A 19,227-nucleotide genomic window follows, 5' to 3' on the forward strand; every position below is an offset into this window, starting at 1 on the left:
TCTTTAAGTTCCATGGGATATATGTTGGCTGGCCCTGGAGAATTATTAACTTTCAGCGTTTTCAGCTGAAGCAAGACCTCACTTTCTAAAATCTCTAAGTCACTTAAAACAACCTTATTTTTCTCTACACTTTCTGGCATGTTGCTGACACCTTTGTGGGTGAGTACTTTAGCAAATCATGTGTAAAGAGTATCCACTATGTCCTTCTCTGCATAATTTATCACCCTATTCGTATTCTTAATACACCACTTCCTCCTTGACTTTTCTTTTACTATTAAAGTATTGAAAAAGTCTCTTGGGGTCAATTGTAGCATTACCAGCAATATCCTTCTCAACCTGCCTTTTGGCAATCTGAATTGCCCTCTTGACCATAGCTTTCATATTTTCAAATCCCCTTTGGTTAACTTCATTACTATTTTTTCTGTATTCTTTATATAGCTATCTTTTCTTCAATAATTTTATATATATCTTTAATTAACCATGTAGTTGATCTATTGTTTTTATTGCTTCTCCCGGCCTTGGGTAGGAACACTTCCTGCACTGTGTGTATTACCTCTTTAAATCAACCCCATTGTTTCTCAACTGACTCAATGTCAAGCCGTTCCTTCCAGTTTACTTTCTGAAGTCTTTGCCACATCTGCACAAACTTTGTCTTTGTGAAATTCGGTTTAATGGTTTTGGTTTTTACTGATATACTTTTACACAAAGCTTCAACACTAATAATATTATGATTGCTTGTTCCTAAAAGCTCAACAACTTCCGTGTTCAAAATTCTGTCATGATTGTTACAGAATATCAAATCTAGACAGGCCTTCCTCCTTGTTAGTGCAGTTACATATTGGGTCAAAAACAATCATTATAACTCAATGAATTCACATTCCTCTAATTCTTGAGTCACTGGGTTCTCCCACTCAATACTTGGAAAATTAAAGTCACCCAAAACTATAATATCACCCTGAGAAATTGCTTTTCCAATATTCTGATAGTTGTTGATTAAAATCACTATCAGCACGAGAGGGTTTATAAAATACAGTCAATGTTATTCCCTTATCTTTATAGCTTTTAATTCTCACCCAGATTGCTTCACTAAGTCTCGATTCATCTCCTATCACAAGGAGCCTCATGTTTAAATTCTCTCTATGTATGTGGCTCCTCCACCACCTTTACCGTCTTGCGTATCTTTACTAAACAAAGTCTATTCTTTAATACTATATTCATCACCATCCTTTGAGGTCAGCCAGATTCAGTTATTGCCGTTATATCATACTTAAACACACCAGCATATAATTCCAGCTCATTTATTCTTAATACTTCATGCATTTATACAGACCATGCTCAGTCTATTACTGAAGTTTTTCATCCTATTCCAACCCATTTTTATATTTTTGAAGCCTAAAATTGGTTTATGTCCTGATATGTTATTCTCCACGATGATGTTTAAACAGTTGAGCCCAGCCTCTTCCTAGTACCCTGCTCCTCATTCCTTAGTGTAAACAGATCTCAACTAACCGAAGCACATGCCTGCCCAGTACGTTAGTGCCCCTCCAGTTCAAATGCAACTGGTCCCAGTGTTACTGGTTCCATCAGCCCCAAAAGGCACTCAAATGTCCCATAAACCTATGCCCCTGTAACCTACACCATGATTTGAGCCACACGTTAAATCTTATCTGCTTTAGTTTACCTGGACTGGTGCCTTTAAATATATAATTGTCTGTGGCAACAAATTCCACAGATTCACCCCTTCCTGGCTAAAGAAATTGCTCATCATCTCTGTTCTAAGGAATGTCCTATACTGAGGCTGTGACCTCTGGTCCTAGACTTCCCCAATATAGGCAACATCATTACCATGGGCGGCATGGTGGTGTAGTTGTTAGCACAATGCTTCACAGCACCAGTGATCCGGCTTCAATTCACATCACATCAAGTCCAAAGATGGTCTTGAATTAGTAAGTTAATTGGTCATTGTAAATTGCCCTGTGATTAGGCAAAGGTTAAATCTGGAGATTGCTGGGTGATGTGATCGAAGAGCTGGAAGGGCCTATTCTGCACAGTATTTCCATAAGTGGTGGTGAGGGCAGGAACTGGGAGATGGGAGATCTCAATGTCTGGCTGAGGAGCTGGTGCGGGATGCAGGGTTTTAGATTCTTAGACCACTGGTTTCTGTTTTGGCATAAGGATGAATTGTACAAAAGGGACGGGTTGCACCTTAACAAGCAGGGGACCAGCATTCTGTCAGGCAGGTTTGCCACTGCTACATGGGTGTGTTTAAACTAAGTTGTGGGGTGGGAGGGGGGGGAGGAGACAGACTAGAAATAGAAGGATGGAGTTAAAGGGAAAGAGAGAAAATGAAAAGTTAAGAAAGACAGCAGAATTAACGGGGTAGAAAGCTCAGGAAGGGATTGGGGAGTATGACCAAGTGCAATAGGAATTGTTGAGAGGTGAGGGGAGTAATGGATTAGAAGTATTATATATGAATGCATGAAGTATAAAAAATAAAGTGGACAAGCTTGAGACTCAGTTGGAAATTGGCAAGTATGATGTTGTAGGAATAACAGAGACATGGTTGCAAGAGGACCAGGGCTGGGAAATGAATATTCAAGGGTATACGTCCTATTGAAAGGACAGACAGGTGGGCAGAGAGGGTGGGGTGGCACTGTTGGTGAGGAATGAAATTCAGTCCCTTGTGAGGGGGTGACATAGAGTCAAGAGATGTAGAGTCTGTATGGATAGAACTGAGAAATTGTAAGGGCACAAAAGACCCTAATGGGAGTTATGTACAGGCTCCCAAATAGTAGCCTGGATATAGGGTGCAAGTTGAATCAAGAGTTAAAATTGGCATGTCGCAAAGGTAATGCTACGATTGTTATGGAGGATTGCAACATACAGGTAGACTGGGAAAATCAGGTTGGTATTGGATCCCAAGAAAGGGAGTCTGTGGATTCTTAGAGCAGCTTGTACTGGAGCCTGCCGGAGAGAAGGCAATTCTGGATTTAGTGTTGTGTAATGAACCAGATTTGATAAGGGAACTCGAGGTAAAAGAGCCATTAGGAGGTAGTGACCATAATATGATAAGCTTTAATCTACAATTTGAGAGGGAGAAGTGTCACTATTACAATTGAAAAAGGAGACTATGGAGTTATGAGAGAGGAGCTGGCCAAAGTTGACTGGAGGGATACCCTAGCAGGGATGACAGTGGAACAACAATGGCAGGTATTTCTGGGAATAATGCAGAAGGTACAGGATCAGTTCATTCCAAAGAGGAAGAAAGATTCAAAGGGGAGTAGGGAGTGACCATGGCTGACAAGGGAAGTCAAGGACAGTATAAAAATAAAAGAGAAGAAGTATAACATAGAAAAGATGAGTGGGAAGCCAGAGGATTGGGAAACTTTTAAAGAGCAATGGAAGATAACTAAAAAGGCCATACAGGGAGAAAAGATGAGGTACAAAGGTAAGCTAGCCAAGAATATAAAGGAAAAGCTTCTTTAGGTATGTGAACAGGAAAAAATTAGTTAAGACCAAGGTTGGGCCCTTGAAGACAGAAACGGGTGAATTTATTATGGGGAGCAAGGAAATGGCAGACGAGTTGAACAGGTACTTCGGATCTGTCTTCACTAGGGAAGACACAAACAATCTCCCAGATGTAATAGTGACCAGAGGACCTAAAGTAACAGAAGAACTGAAGGAAATTCACATTAGGCAGAAAATGGTGTTGGGTAGACTGATGGGACTGAAGGCTGATAAATCCCCGGGGCCTGATGGTCTGCATCCCAGGGTATTTAAGGAGGTGGCTCTAGAAATTGTAGGCGCGTTGGTAATCATTTTCCAATGTTCTATAGACTCAGGATCAGTTCCTGTGGATTGGAGCGTAGCGAATGTGATCCCACTTTTTAAGAAAGGAGGGAGAGAGAAAACAGGGAATTATAGACCAGTTAGCCTGACATCAGTGGTGGGGAAGATGCTGGAGTCAATTATAAAAGATGAAATAGCTGCACGTCGGATAGCAGTAACAGGATAGGTCCGAAGGGGAAATCATGCTTGACTAATCTTCTGGAATTTTTTGAGGATGTAACTACGGAAATGGATAAGGGAGAGCCAGTGGATGTAGTGTACCTGGACTTCCAGAAAGCCTTTGATAAGGTCCCACGTAGGAGATTAGTGGGCAAAATTAGAGCATGTGGTATTGGGGATAGGGTACTGACATGGATAGAAAATTGGTTAGCAGACAGGAAACAAAGATTAGGGATTAACGGGTCCCTTTCAGAATGGCAGCCAGTGACTAGTGGGGTTCTGCAAGGCTCGGTGCTGGGACCACAGCTATTTACAATATACATTAATGATTTAGATGAAGGGATTAAAAGTAACATCAGCAAATTTGCAGATGACACAAAGCTGGGTAGCAATGTGAAATGTCAGGAGGATGTTATGAGAATGCAGGGTGACTTGGACAGGTTGGGTGAGTGGGCAGGTGCATGGCAAATGCAGTTTAATGTGGATAAATGTGAGGTTATCCACTTTGGTGGCAAGAACAGAAAGGCAGATTACTATCTGAATGGTGTCAAATTAGGAAAAGGGGAAGTACAATGAGATCTAGAGTGTCCTTGTTCATCAGTCACTGAAAGTAAGCATGCAGGTACAGCAGGCAGAGAAGAAAGCTAATGGCATGTTGGCTTTCATAACAAGAGGAGTTAAGTATAGGAGCAAAGTGGTCCTTCTGCAGTTGTACAGGGCCCTGGTGAGAGCACACCTAGAGTATTGTGTGCAGTTTTGGTCTCCAAATTTAAGGAAGGACATTCTTGCTATTGAGGGAGTACAGCGTAGGTTCATGAGGTTAATTCCCGGGATGGTGGGACTATAATATGTTGGAAGATTGGAGCGACTGGTCTTGTATACACTGGAATTTAGGAGGTTGAGAGGGGACCTGATTGAAACATGTAAGATTATTAAGGGATTGAACACGATGGAGGAAGGAAACATGTTCCCGATTTTGGGGGAGTCCAGAACCAGAGGCCACAGTTTAAGAATAAGGGGTAGGCCATTTAGAATGGAGCTGAGGAAAAATTTTTTCACCCAGAGAGTGTAGATTTGTGGAATGCTCTGTCTCAGAAGGCAGTGGAGGCCAACTCTCTGGATGCTTTCAGGAAAGAGTTAGATAGAGCTCTTAAAGATAGCGGAGTCAAGGGATATGGGGAGAAGGCAGGAATGGAGTACTGATTGTGGATGATCAGCCATGATCACAGTGAATGGCGGTGCTGGCTAGAAGGGCCAAATGGCCTACTCCTGCACCTACTGTCTGTTATCTATAAATAGATAACTTTTCTCCATGTCCCTTCTAGGCCTTTTGATATTTGATAGGTTTCAATAAGAATCCCCCCATTCTTCTAAACTCCAACAAGTAAAGACCCAGAGTTATCAAATGCACCTTAAACATTAACCCTAAAATTCCTGAGATCACCCACCAAGTACAGTGCTAGAGTTATCAAATACTCCTCTTCCATTAACCCTCTCATTTCTGAGATAATTCTTATGAACCTCTCCCACTCTTTTATGGTTCCTTTTTGTTCATCTTGTGACATCTAATCAGGGAAACCTTGGGCTGTGTTTAGTGACCAGGAACACCAGCTGATTTAACTGTAGAATTCTATAGTAGCAATTCCTACATAGAAGAATGAGCTCTGGGATGAGGAGCTTATGCAGGGTTCTCAGATTATTAACTGTAATGTTAACTGCATATATAAAATGGCTTCTCTGTAGCATTATAATGAAATGGCTTCTTTGTAGGTAACTGATGAGGTAATGCTCTGTTTAGTTGAGATGTTTGGGTTATAATTATTGATAACGGAGGAACTAACCAGAGGAAGCGATGTTATTATATCTGAATGTGTGAGAACCTGGAGTCAGTGGCGGGCTTTTTGGGAGGAAAACTGAAGAGGAAGGACGTGCTCGACATGCTCTGGTCAACTACCGAGGATGGTCCCAGGTGGCGGGTCGAGGAGGTCAGAAAAGATTGAATGGTAGACAGAAGGCTTCAATAATTGAGCTCCAACGGTTGTGCACAAACTGATTGAACTCTGTTAAGTTTTGGCGCCATTTTCTTTCTTTTTATATTGTATCACTATTAATTACCTAGTTCCAGTAAGATTTATAAAGTGTAATCTGTAAAACATACGTTGTGTGCTGTCTGATATTGTATGTGCAAGTTTGCACCAGTGTGCATTACACAGCACCTATGCAAACAGAAGACACGGTTTGGCGAGTGGTCAGATTTTCCCCTAGACAAACACAAGTCCATAGTCCTAACTGCCTTAGATATCTTTGCAGTTGTAAAGAAGGGTAAAGAATAAATTGGGAAACTGGTTAAGAATACTTGCCCTCAGACAATAGACAAACCCTTCCAAAGGGACATTAACCTGAGGTCTCTCTTGCAGGAGTTGCTTTTAGCAGTGACGAGAGATGGAAGCAGCTTCGGAGATTCACTCTCAGCACCTTGAGGAATTTTGGAATGGGGAAAAAGAGCGTTGAGGAGAGGATTCAGGAGGAAGCCCAGTTCCTGGTAAAAAGCTTCAGGGATAAGAAAGGTTTGTCGCTACTGCATTCGTGGACCTGCTTTCTCCCCATGTCCTTTCGTGCCCTGACTAATCATGAATCTATCCACATTTGCCTTAAATATACCCAATTGCCTGGCCTCTAGAGCTGCCTGTGGTAATAAATTCCACAGACTCACCATTCTCTGGCTAAAGAAATTCCTCCTCATCTCTGTTCTAAAAGGACATCCCACTATTCCGAGGTTGTGCCCTCTGGTCCCAGTTTCCCCCACCATAGGAAACATCCTCTTCACATCCACTCTATTGAGAATTTTCAACATTCAATGGATTTCAATGAGGTCACCCCTCATTCTTCTGAATTCTAGTGAATACAGTCCCAGAGGCAGCAAATGTTCCTCATATGACAAGCCTTTCAATCATTTTTGTGAACCTCCTCTGGACCGTCTCCTATGTCAGCATATGCTTTCTTAGATAAGAGGCCCAAAACTGCTCACAGTACACCAAGTGAAGCCTCACTGGTTCTGTATTAAGTAACTAACTGATACCTTTTGAATAGAGATGTATATAATATCTATAACACCACACACAAAATGCTGGAGGAACTCGGCAGGTGAGGCAACATGTACAGACAGGAATAAACAGACGGCTTTTCTGGCCGAGACCCTTCATCATGACTGGAAAAGAAGGGGGAAGATGCCAGAATAAGAAGGTGACAGAAGGTTATTCCCCACTCTGGCCTCCTTGTGTGTGTTGCTTTGCATTTCCAGGATCTGGAGAATCTCTTGAGTTTAATGTCCAAAATACATTTAGGACTGCCCCAACATTTCATTTTAATGTCCTATGATTTTCTAAATGGTTCCTTTAATTGGACCAGGTGAACGCTTCAACCCAAACTTTCTCCTGCGATGCGCAACGTCAAACATCATCTGTTCTATCACCTTTGGAAAACGATTTGATTACGAAGATAAACAATTTCTCTGGCTGACGGAGCTGGTTGCAGAAAATGCCCGCAGTTTGACTAGCCCTTGGATACAGGTATGTCTTTTTACAGTGGATTGTGAGAGTTACTGAAGTTAAGAGTGAACATAGTTTCATCTGAGACTCAGGTGGTCAATGTGTCAGTGAAACTGAGAGATTCAGGATCAACATTAATTATTTATCAGTATGATAGAGTACATTTAATATTAACAAATGTAAATTTAAACAACATACATAAAATGCTGGAGGAACTCAGTAGGTCGGACAGCATCTATGGAAATGAATAAAGAGTTGATACTTTGGGCCAAGACCCTTCTTCGGGGCTGGAAAGGAAGGGGGACGCCGCCTGAATGAGAAGGTGTGGAGAAGGGAAGGAGGATAGCTGGAAGGTAATGGATGAAGCCCAGTGGGTGGGAAAGACAAGGGGCTGGAGAGGAAAGTGAACCACAGGAGAAGGGGAAGAGAGAGGGGAACCAGGGAGGTGATGGGCAGGTGAGGAGAAGTAAGAGGCCAGGGTGGAGAATAGAAGAGGGGATGGGGCAATGGAGAGTAAAAACTTCTCATCGGAATGAGAAATTGATATTCATGCCATCGGTTTGGAGGCTATCCAGACAGAAGATCAGGTGTTGCTCCTCCGCCTTGAGATGGTCTCTTCTTGGCACAAGATGTCGCCATGAACCAATGTGTCAGAATGAACAGGAATTTAAATATTTGGCCATCAGGAAGTTTCACTTTTGGCAGATGGAGCGGAGGTGCTCAGCAAAGCAGTCCCCCAATTTACAATGAGTCTCACCAATGTAATATTTTTGCATATACTTTGTAATGTAATACAGTATTTTTGTAGTTGTGACTTCAGATCTAAGTTTGGATGGCTATTTCCATATTGTTGCTCCCAGACTATTTTAATACTTGTAACAATGCACAAGTCTACCCGTCTCTCAGTCCGCCGACTGTGAAACTGATCATCAAAGATTCAGATTCATTTGTTTATCACCTGCACACTGAAACATACAGTGAAATGCATCATTTGTGTTAAAAACTACACAACATAAGGATGTGCTGGGAAAGCCTGCAGTTTTCATCAACTCTCCGGTCCCAGCATAGCATGCCCACAGTCTTCAGCAGAACAGCACAACATGCCACCTGCTTTTCCACTCTCCCACCCACTCTCACAAACAGGTCTCCAGCCTCAGGTCGGCCTCCGACCGGCAGTCCTTGGCCCCGGACTCTCAGACTTGCAGATATTAGGCCTCCACAACCTCTAGTCCCTTGTGTGGACTCACTGATGTCGGACGTCTGTCTACCGGGCATACTGACCCAGGGACTGATTGCTGGATTTGACCTCCAACTTCGATATCTGGGTTTTGACCCCAGGACTTGCCATTTTCAGGACTTTGTCCTCTAGGCCTCAAGCTCTGAACTTGCACAGACCTTCAACCTCCCAGGACACGCCGAACTGGTTGGTAACCCACCCTCGTCCTCGGTATTGTCAATCTCAGTCATTCACTGTGGAAGTCGCTAGTCTTCACCCTTAGTGCCTGCAGAAAGACTTGTCCCAGAGTGAATCACTGGGCAGTGTGGTTGAGGCCCGAAGCATTCGCTACAGCAGGGCTCAGGTCCTAATGCAAGGAACAACCTGCTGTTTGGACAAATTAAACACAGGCTCAGATAGACTAGAAAGGAAATGTGTCAGGACCGGAGGCGAGAGCCTCACTCTCCCGCGATGTTCACTCCTCTCTCTGCAATCCTGAGGCTGTGAAACTGCTCCAGCTGCCGTGCTTGGTGTCTGCAAGCTTCACAGCAATTTGCCCCACTAATATGATGAACTGAGACCGAGGCTTCGGCCTACCACAGGCTACTCTGGGGATTCTGATCTGAGGACTCGGTTTGATTCAAAATGTTGTTGCTTGCTTCTATTGTTTGGGTGATTTGCATTTTTTTCTCTTTTTCTGCACATTGGGTGTTGGACTTCCTTGCTTTGTGCCTGCCTGTAAGCAGATAAATCTCAAGGTTGTACAATTGTTACATTTTTTGTTGATAATGTTCTTTGAATTTTTGAATCCCTGTCCCTCCCTTTATTATACCTGAACTTGAACATTCCAATACATTCTTGGTCAGCCTTCTACTTTCCAATGTCCACTAACCCTGGGTCATCCATAACCCTGGTGACTGTGTCCTACCTCACAAAATTCTGAAATTAGAATACTACTTGGACCACTGAATCAACATTTCAAACCAAATTTCATTTGATCATGTCTGTTGGCTGATGGTTTAAAATAACCTTAAAATTCAACATATATGTCTCCATGTACAACCCTGAGATCCATTTTCTTGTGGGCATACCTAACAAATCTATACAGTATTAGCTATCGTAAAATCTGAATCAGAATCAGATTTACTATCACCTGCATATGTTGTGAAATTTGTTAACTTTACATTGTAATACATGATAAATCTAGAGGAAAAACATTAAATATGTGTGTGTGTGTGTGTGTGTCTATAAAATAGTTAAGTTAAAATTAGTGCAAAATAACAAAAATAAAAACAGATCTGAGGTAGCGTTCGTGGGTCCAATGACCATTCAGAAATTGGATGGCAGAGGGAAAGAAGCTGTTCCTGAATCACTGAGTGTGTGCCTTCAGGCTTCTGTACCTCCTTCCTGATGGTAACAGTGTGACAAGTGCATGTCCTGGATGGAGAGGGATCCTTAATGATGAACAGTGTCTTCCTATGGCACCACTCCTTGAAGATGTCTTGGATACTGTGGAGGCTGTTGCCCATGATGGAGCTGACTAACTCTACTAGTTTCTGCAACTTATTTTGATCTTGTGCAGTAGCAATACCGCCACCCCCCATCCCAATACCAGATGGTGATTCAGCCTTCTGAATGCTCTTCATGGTACACTTTAGAAGTTTTCGAGTGTTTTAGTTGACAAACCGAATCTCCTCAATCTCCTAATGAAATATAGCCACTGTCCTGCCTTCTTTATAGCTGCATCAATATGATGTTGTGTCCAGGTTCTGTCCTCAGAGACAATGACACCCAGGAATGTGAAATTGCTCCCTCTTTCCACTTCTGATCCCTCTATGAGGATTAATTGTGTTCCCTTGTCATCCATGGCTTTTGGTTTGGGAATGTACAGCAAGTTTTCATAGGCTCATCTACACAGGTTTTAATGAAGTCAGTGACAACTGTGGTACACTCACTCAGGTTCGAAGGTGACTGCCGGAACACAGTGCAGTCCACTGATACAAAGCAGTCCTGTAAGCACTCCTGTGCCTCCCTGGTCCATACCTTCTTGGTTGTCCCTACTGGTGCTGCAGTCTTCAGTCTTTGCCTATACTCAGGGAGTAGAAGTGATCAGGCTTACCAAAGTGTAGTCCCAGAATCAATGAAAGACCACGGCATTTAACCAGAGTGCAGAAGACAACAGACAGTGGAAATGCAAAAATAGAAACAATAATAATAAATAAATAAGCAATAATTAATGAAAAATGAGATGAAGAGTCCTTGGAAGGGAATTCTTAGATTGTGGGAACAGTTCAATGATGGGACAAGTGAAGTTGAGTGAAGTTATCCCCTTTGGTTCAAGAGCCTGATGTTGAGGGGCAATACTTATTCTTGAATCTGGTGATGTGAGTTCTTAGGCTCCTGTACCTTCTTCCTGATGGCAGCAGTGAGGAGAGGGCATGTCCTAAACCTTAATCATTAACCTCAATAACAACTCACATGAGGACGAGACCTCAAGCTGTGTTGTTGCCTGTCAACAGTCCCCATGAGAGAGGCGTCGGAGTTGGTGAGCTCCATTGGAGGTGGTGTGGCACGGTGTCCAAGCTGGCATTGCTGAACCCCAGTGTTCGCTTGGCAGAAGACAAGCTGGTATCGTGTTTAACCGCAGACTGCTGCAACGTTCGTGGACTCAGGGACTGTGGTGAACTACATATACTTGTCTGGACACGCCCCCCCCCCCGCTGACTGCTCCTGTGGCTCCTCCCACAGACCCCGGTATAAAGGCGATTGGGGCCTGAGCCCTGCCTCTCAGTCTCCAGGATGTAGCCTGGTGGTCAATTGCTGCTTGTTCTTTCTTCCAGTCGATAAAAGCCGATATCTCGCCTCACATCTCAGAGAGTTATTGATGGTGCATCAGGGACCTGGACCATATTTTTTTGTGTGACTGTATTTTACTGAGTTGGCGCATGGCCAAGTGGTTAAGGCGTTGGTCTAGTGATCTGAAGTCACTAGTTTGAGCCTCAGCTAAGGCAACATGTTGTGTCCTTGAGCAAGGCACTTAACCACACATTGCTCTGCGATGACACCGGTGAAAAGCTGTATCAGCCTTTGTCCTTCCCTTGGACAACATCGGTGGGATGGAGAGGGGAAATTTGCAGTATGGGCAACTGCCAGTCTCCTATACAACCCTGCCCAGGCCTGCGCCCTGGAAACTTTCCAAGGTGCAAATCCATGGTCTCTCGAGACTAACAGAGGCCTATATTTTACTGATATCTTATGTGCTTGCTGTCATACATGTGCTATACACCCTAACCTCATTACACGTGTCTTCAGACAATGCGGATTCACAGTTATGCAAGGAAACTATTTCTACCAACTTCTCCTTATATTCGTCCAAAATTCACAGTTATGCGAGGAGCACTGCTTTCCCACCAATGCAAGTCACGAACACACGCCTCACAGTCTCACTCCTGCCACTCTCATGTTGGTTTTGGCAACGTGTGAATGTGCAATCTTGCGCTCTTAAACTTTTGTTGTTTTTACCTATGATGCAATGATTTTGTGCTTGAAATATTTAACTATGCCTCCTAAGCGTCTGATGTCAAGTACTGGGCCATTAGCCAAGCAGCAGAGAACCGCTTTAACACTTGGAAACAAGTTGTAAATTATAAACAGGGCAGCATCAGGTGAAGGTAACAGCTCTGGGATGTTACTTCAGCCTGGGTGAGTCCACGATCAGAAACATAAAGAAAAATGCCGAGAAAATAAGAAGTGCAGAGATTGATTCATCACAAGTGTCTTCAAAGATTGTTACTAAAGTGCGTAGCCCAAGTACGACAAAAATGGAGAAAATGTTGAGTTTGTACATTGAGCATGAAACAAAGAGAAAAGCAACACTCAGTTCCGATCATCTTCATGCAAAAGCTTTGGAAATTTATGGTCGCCTTTGTTCAGAGGCTAGTGAGGAAGTGTCAAGTGATAATGTGGGCTTTAATGCAGTAGGGGATGGTTTTCTAAGTTTGTTAATCGTCACAGGCTTCACAACTTAGCTGTGCGTGGTGAGCAGGCTGGTGCTGACCACGAAGCTGCTGAACGTTACCCTGTGCAGTTGTGGGCTATGATAGCTGAGTTAGGCATCACACTAAAGGAGGTGTTTAATGCAGACAAGACGCATTTTTAGAAGCGTATGCCGAAATGCACTTACATAAGTAAGGATGATAAAGCTGCATCAGGTTTCAAGGTAGCAAAGGATAGATTGACTTTGCTTATGTGTTCCCATGCCGAAGGAGACTGCAAGATGAAGCCTCTCTTAGTTTACCACTCACTAAACCCCCGTGCTCTTAAGGGTTTGAGTAAGAATATGCTTCCTGTCCACCGGGCAGCTAACAAGAAAACATGGGTCACTGGTCAAAGCTTTGAAGATTGGTTTGCTAATCATTTTGCAGTTGAGGCTGAACACTACTGCCGGGAACAGAATCTTGCCTTTAAAGTTCTTCTGTTGCTTGACAATGCGCCAGCCCATCCTAAACATTTGGACTGCATTCATCCTAACGTAACAGTGTGTTTCCTGCCACCTAACACAACATCGCTGATTCAGCCACTCGACCAAGGTGTGATATCCACATTCAAGGCATATTTTTTACGATGAACTATCTGTCAGATGCTGCAAGCAGCAGATGATTTTGAAAATCCCAGGAGTTTACCAATGGTAAGGGAATGGTGGAAGTCCTTCAACATTAGACATGCCATCAACAACATTGATGAATCCTGGAAAGAGGTCAGATATTCCACTCTCAATGGAGATGGAAATCAATTTGGGTGGAGTGTGTGCACACCCTCAAGGGGTTTCCTGCCTTCACTGTGGCTGTCCAGGATTGTGTGGCCCTGGGCCTTAAAATTGGTGGGGAAGGATTCTCAGATCTCGAGACTGCTGAAGTGGCAGAACTCCTGGATTCTCATCATGAAGAATTAAGTGTGGGTGACCTTCTGCATTTAACTCAGACTGAAGGTGATAACGATGAAGAGGAAAGTGTCGAGTTGCAGGTGAAGGATTTTATGGTGAAGCAACTGGCAGAATTTTTAAGGCTGTGGAATACTTGGCACAAATGGTGTTGGACGTGGACCCAAGTTTAGAATGGAGTCGGCATTTCAATTATTCCCTGTAGTCAATCCTTCTTCAGCAAATTTATGCTGCAAAACAAACAACCCTCACCACTTTCTTCAAACCAGTGTTATCTCCTGTTGCCGGCAGTACTGAGAGTTCTGTGAGTCTTCCTTCACCCCTTGCTGTCCTTGATGATCCTGACGACCCACAACCATCCACCTCATCCATGTAAAGCTGCCCGACATCACAACAACCACTCATCTCCCGGCGTGAACACACCTGCCGCTGTTGGTGAGTACTGTACACCCTGGCATGTTAACTTTCTATGATTTATTATGTTGAATATTACCTTAAATTGATGAAATATAATACGAATGTTGCCTTGTGGTACTGCTTTTGTGTCATATTGGTATGAAAATGTGAATAAATTACAGATAAAACTTATTTAGGAAGCCCTCCAGAATGCATCCCTATTTTTTCCATTTCAATAATTATTCATATTATGTGTTTTCACATTATGTGTTGACTACGAGAAACGTATCACCTGCATGTAACGAGGATAGGGTGTATGTGGCTTGTGCTGTGTGTGACTGTGGGTACTGTGTTTTGAACCTTGGCCCCAGAGTATTGCTGTTTCATTTGGCTTTATTCATGAATGGTTGAATGACAATTAAACTTGAAATTGAAAAAATAGTACCAGCACCAGGTGTTTAATAATAACACCACCATAATTACACCAACTCTGTCTTGGATGATCCCAAGCCTGCTGCAATAGGATGAGTGTTGGGCTTGGCACTAGTAACTCCATCCCATAAAAATCACAGAGCTACAGAAACACCAGCAGGAACGTCAAAGACCTCATCCCTGGGAGACGAAGATGGGCTATGCCTGGGAACAACTTGAAAGACTGGCCCAGGATAGAGAACTTGGTGAGATGTTGTCAGGGACCTCTGCTCCGATAGGAATGACAGGCTCAAGATGAAGATAATAATGCCATGATACCTTTTGATGTATAATAGACAAAGCTAATTTCTTATCTCTAACCTGATGCTTTTACCTCTTCTTTTTCTTCCAAATGTGGTTCTTCTACTGTTGGAGCCTGTGATCTACATTTTGGTGGTGTGTTTTTGGGCCAATTGAGTAATCTGGCGCTTCGCTGTCTAAGGATGTCCGGTGAGGTTTCGAAAGAAGCTTGTGGCCTCAAGGTCAACAAGCCTGGAGATAGGATGCAAGCCCATATTTGACTCCATTTCTCACTGATCTCGCCATTTCTGGAGTCAAGGAAGATTGAAATCATCAAGGTGAGAGTGGAACATAAGCAGATGTTCAGTGCCATCTGTCAGTCTCTCACTCACTGCACCAGAGGAAGATGTCTGAGTGTGATGGTTTCTCTCTCCACCTCCACCTCTACCTCTCCCCCTCTCTCTCTACCTCTTGCTTGCTGCTTCCAAAGAGTGTCCCTTTTTTCAAATGATCTTTCTCTCTCCTTCTTGCTCGATGCAGCTGGAGGATTATGGTGTAGTCCTGGGCCTTGGGCAAGGTTTAATCAATGCAATTTGTGGATTAAACTCTGTATTTCACCTAATGATGTGTTTCTGGTCAATTCTTGATTTTTGTTGCTATTTTGTGTGCCTTTGATCAGGGTGGCCTGCAGATAATGAACGACACAGCACTAAATTGAACTAAAAATGCCTGAACTCTGTAGATTTTGTGTTTTATGGATTCTCTACTAGGCGCTCATGGAATGAAGTTTGGTTCGGCTTCTCTCCATTACCGTTATTTTTTTTTAACCCATGATCACCCTTATTTAATCTATTTTTATCTACACTAGAAGACTTTTTGCAGTTTGTTCGAGCTTTGATCATGAATTTTTGAAGAAATGAGTACAATGAGTACAAGATCTAAAGGGCCAGATTCAAAAAACGGGAAAGGTGCCGATGGTAACGGTAAGAAGAAAAGAGGTGAACCTAAGCAAACTGAATTAACTTACGAGACAATGTTGGAACTTTTAAATGCACAATCTATTGAACTACGCCAAAATATCAAAGAAGATTTTAAGGCACTTCAGGACTCTTTGGATGCGCTCGGTCACAAAGTGAAACAACAACAATCCAAAATCACAGAACTACAGGATAAAGCTCGGAAGAGAGATCAGAAAATTGATCGCTTGGAGCAAACTCTGTCTTCAACAGTTAAACAGTTGGAGAGTTGCAAATCCAAGATCATCGATCTCGAAGATCGATCCAGAAGTCGGAATCTACGTATAAAGGGTCTCCCCAAAGATATCGAGAGAGGGGACCCTTTAAATTCTTCTCTCAGCTTTTAAAGGATGTGTTTACCTCTGAGTTTCCACACGAACCCTCATTACTGGACCGTGCCCATTGCTCTTTTCCTCGACACCTGATCCCTGGGTCCAGACCTCAAGCAGTGATTGTCCGGTTTCATTATGTGCAAGTTAAAGAACATCTTATCCGCATCGTTCGTCAGCAAAGTATGATTAAATTTCAAAATTATCAATTCCATCTCGTGGAGGATTATAGCCCAGAAGTGATGAAGGTGTGGTTGGCTTTTAAACTTTTGATGTCAGAATGTTATGGAAAGGGTCTCAAACCAGCGTTACTCTACCCTGCGCACCTCAGAATTTCGACTTCGGAAGAACAATGCCATATCTTCTTCTCTACAAGTGCAGCTTGAAGTTTTTTGAATGAACATTATCCATCTTTGGACACTCATCTTTAATTAATCTATGGTTTTGTAGTCCTGACTCTGTACTTATGCATCTTTTTTTTAAAGCCTACAATTCTCCTATGAAGTTCGATCTTTATAAGTTTAAGATTTTTGTTTTTGGTTACTAGTGTAGTGATACTTTACACTTTAACTAAAGTTTTTTTAAGTTGATGTAATCTTTTTTTTCTCCTATTAATTTTGCAAATCTTTTTCTTAACTATTTGATTTTTGACATTTTTTATTAATGATTTGATGGGGATTTTTATTCTTTTGGAAGAATATCTCGGTTCTCTTTTTGTTTTGTATAATCAAGATGGCGGTTTGTTTTTCTTATCTCATATTTTATCTTGTTCTTTTACTTCACCATTTCTTTGTCTTTTCGCGTTCTTCTTCCCATAATGCCTTTTTGTTTTTTGAAGTGTTATTTTTAATTGTTTATATTTCTTTCTGATTTATAATACGCTGACGTTTACTTTTTTTCCTGTTTTCAGAAACCACTTTATGAAGATAGTTATAGTGCAATCCTTAATTTTTTTTCTGGATATTGGGTGGTCTTTTTTTAACATATATTTTTGGAGTTGCCTTCTGGAGAAATGGGGATAGATCTAGTGTTATTTTTTTTTCTGGCCTTCTTTAGGCTTAGTCTTGGGTCTTTGCAGGTGGAGGGTGGGGTGTTTTTCCATATTTTTAGTTTTCTTATTTGGACTGACTTAGAACTACATAGATGTCTGCAGTGTCATCACCTCCGGTTCCTCCCTGAGCTTTTGTTCCTCTTCTGGGTTCATGAATTTGCATTATGATTAACTCTTTACATACCAAATGGTTGATTCTATGAAATTATGGCTCAGATTATTAATTTTGTCTCTTGGAATACAAATGGCTTAAACCATCCAATTAAACGGAAGAAGACTTTTAAAGTATTCCAAAGACTGAATGCTCATATTATTTTGTACAAGAAACTCATGTGAGGAAAGAGGATAATCAGCGTTTTTTCAGGGTTTGAAAGGAACAACAGTTTCACTCAAATTTGCATGCTAAAGTGAGAGGAGTTTCAATTTTTATTGATTCCTCAATTACATTTGTTCATCATGATACTGTTTCCGATCCAAATGGCAGATTTTTGTTTATTACTGGGTTACTTTGTAATAAACAAGTGGTTATGACTAATGTTTATGCTCCAAATGTGAATTATCCCAAATTTTTTAAGAACTTATTTACTGCTTTACCTGATCTAAATGAATATATGCTGATAATGGGTGGTGATTTTAATTCTTGTTTGAATCCCTCGATGGATAGATCCATATCTATTCAAGCCTTACCAAACAAGTTGGCTACTCTTATCAACTTTTTCATGAATGATTCTGGAATTTTGGACATTTGGAGGTTTCTACACCCCAAGGATAAAGTGTTTTCATTTTTCACATGTTTATCATTCTTATTCTAGAATTGATTAATTTTTATTGACTCTCGTCTCATCCCATCTGTGATTGACTGTAACTATGATATTATTGCCATTTCTGATCATGCTCCAATGAAACTTTCTATCAAATTAATAGATACAGCTCCTAGTATTAGACAATGGCAATTTAATTCCAATCTGCTTCAAGACTCAGATTTTGTTAAGTTTATGAAGGAACAGATTGATTTCTTCTTTTCAACTAATTTTATAGAAGAAATCTCCAAAGGAGCACTTCGGGACACTTTTAAGGCATATATCCATGGTCAGATTATTTCCTATACTGTTGGTATGAGGAAATGTATTAAGAATGAAACATTATTATTGGTTGATAAGATTAAAGAAATTGATAAGATATATTCCATCGCTCCTAGCAAGGAGCTTTATAAACAGTCAAGGTTCAAATGGAACATAATTTATTGAAAATCATAAACATAATTCATTGAAAATTCTCAATTGAAAATCAGTTAATGAAAACCAGAAGTGAGTTTCACATACATTGTGTTAAATTGGGCAAGTTATTAGCTAATCAATTGAAAACTGCCTCGGTTAAACGCCAAATCATTAAGATTCATAAACAGGATGATAATTTGACAGTTAATCATGATAAAATAAACAAATCTTTTCAAGAGTTTTATACCTCTTTATATAACTCTGATTTTCCCAATGATCCTAATCCCATATATGACTTTTTAAGGAAATTGAATTTTCCGAAACTATCACCCAAAGAACGTTTAATATTAGAAGCTCCCAGTACAGATGAAAAAATAAAAAGTGTTATTTTTTCAATGAATTCTGGTAAAGCACCAGGTCCAGACAATTATACAGTAGAATTATTTAAGTGTTTTTCTTCCATTCTCTCTCCTTGGCAAGGTAAAGCTTTTAAAGAAGCAATTAGATTAGGTAAATTACCACAATCATTTTATAGGGCTTCTATTTCCTTAATTTTAAGAAAGAATATAGATCCTACTGATTGTGCATCATATCGACCGATATCTTTGTTGAATGTAGATTCTAAGATTTTTTCTAAGGTATCGGCGACTAGGTTGGAGAAGGTGTTACCTCCAATTGTATCTGTGGACCAAACTGGATTTATTAAAAACCGTTACTCTTAACATTAGGAGATTAATGAATATTATTTACACTCCTTCACATAGTACTCCAGAATGTGTCATTTCATTAGATGCTG

General features: G+C 41.3%; 1 protein-coding gene across 3 annotated transcripts in view; it reads left to right on the top strand.

The window, feature by feature from the left end:
• LOC132402260 (cytochrome P450 2C42-like) overlaps positions 1-19,227 on the top strand; it is a 54,192-nt gene that overhangs the window by 12,890 nt on the left and 22,075 nt on the right. For all 3 annotated transcript variants that reach the window (XM_059985060.1, XM_059985059.1, XM_059985061.1), the window contains exons 3-4: positions 6,426-6,575; positions 7,417-7,577. In XM_059985060.1, coding sequence (XP_059841043.1) covers positions 6,426-6,575; positions 7,417-7,577 — 311 coding nt within the window. The remainder of the gene's footprint in view (positions 1-6,425; positions 6,576-7,416; positions 7,578-19,227) is intronic.

The sequence above is a fragment of the Hypanus sabinus genome, chromosome 11, assembly GCF_030144855.1.
Source record: "Hypanus sabinus isolate sHypSab1 chromosome 11, sHypSab1.hap1, whole genome shotgun sequence".
Classification (NCBI taxonomy): Eukaryota; Metazoa; Chordata; class Chondrichthyes; order Myliobatiformes; family Dasyatidae; genus Hypanus; species Hypanus sabinus.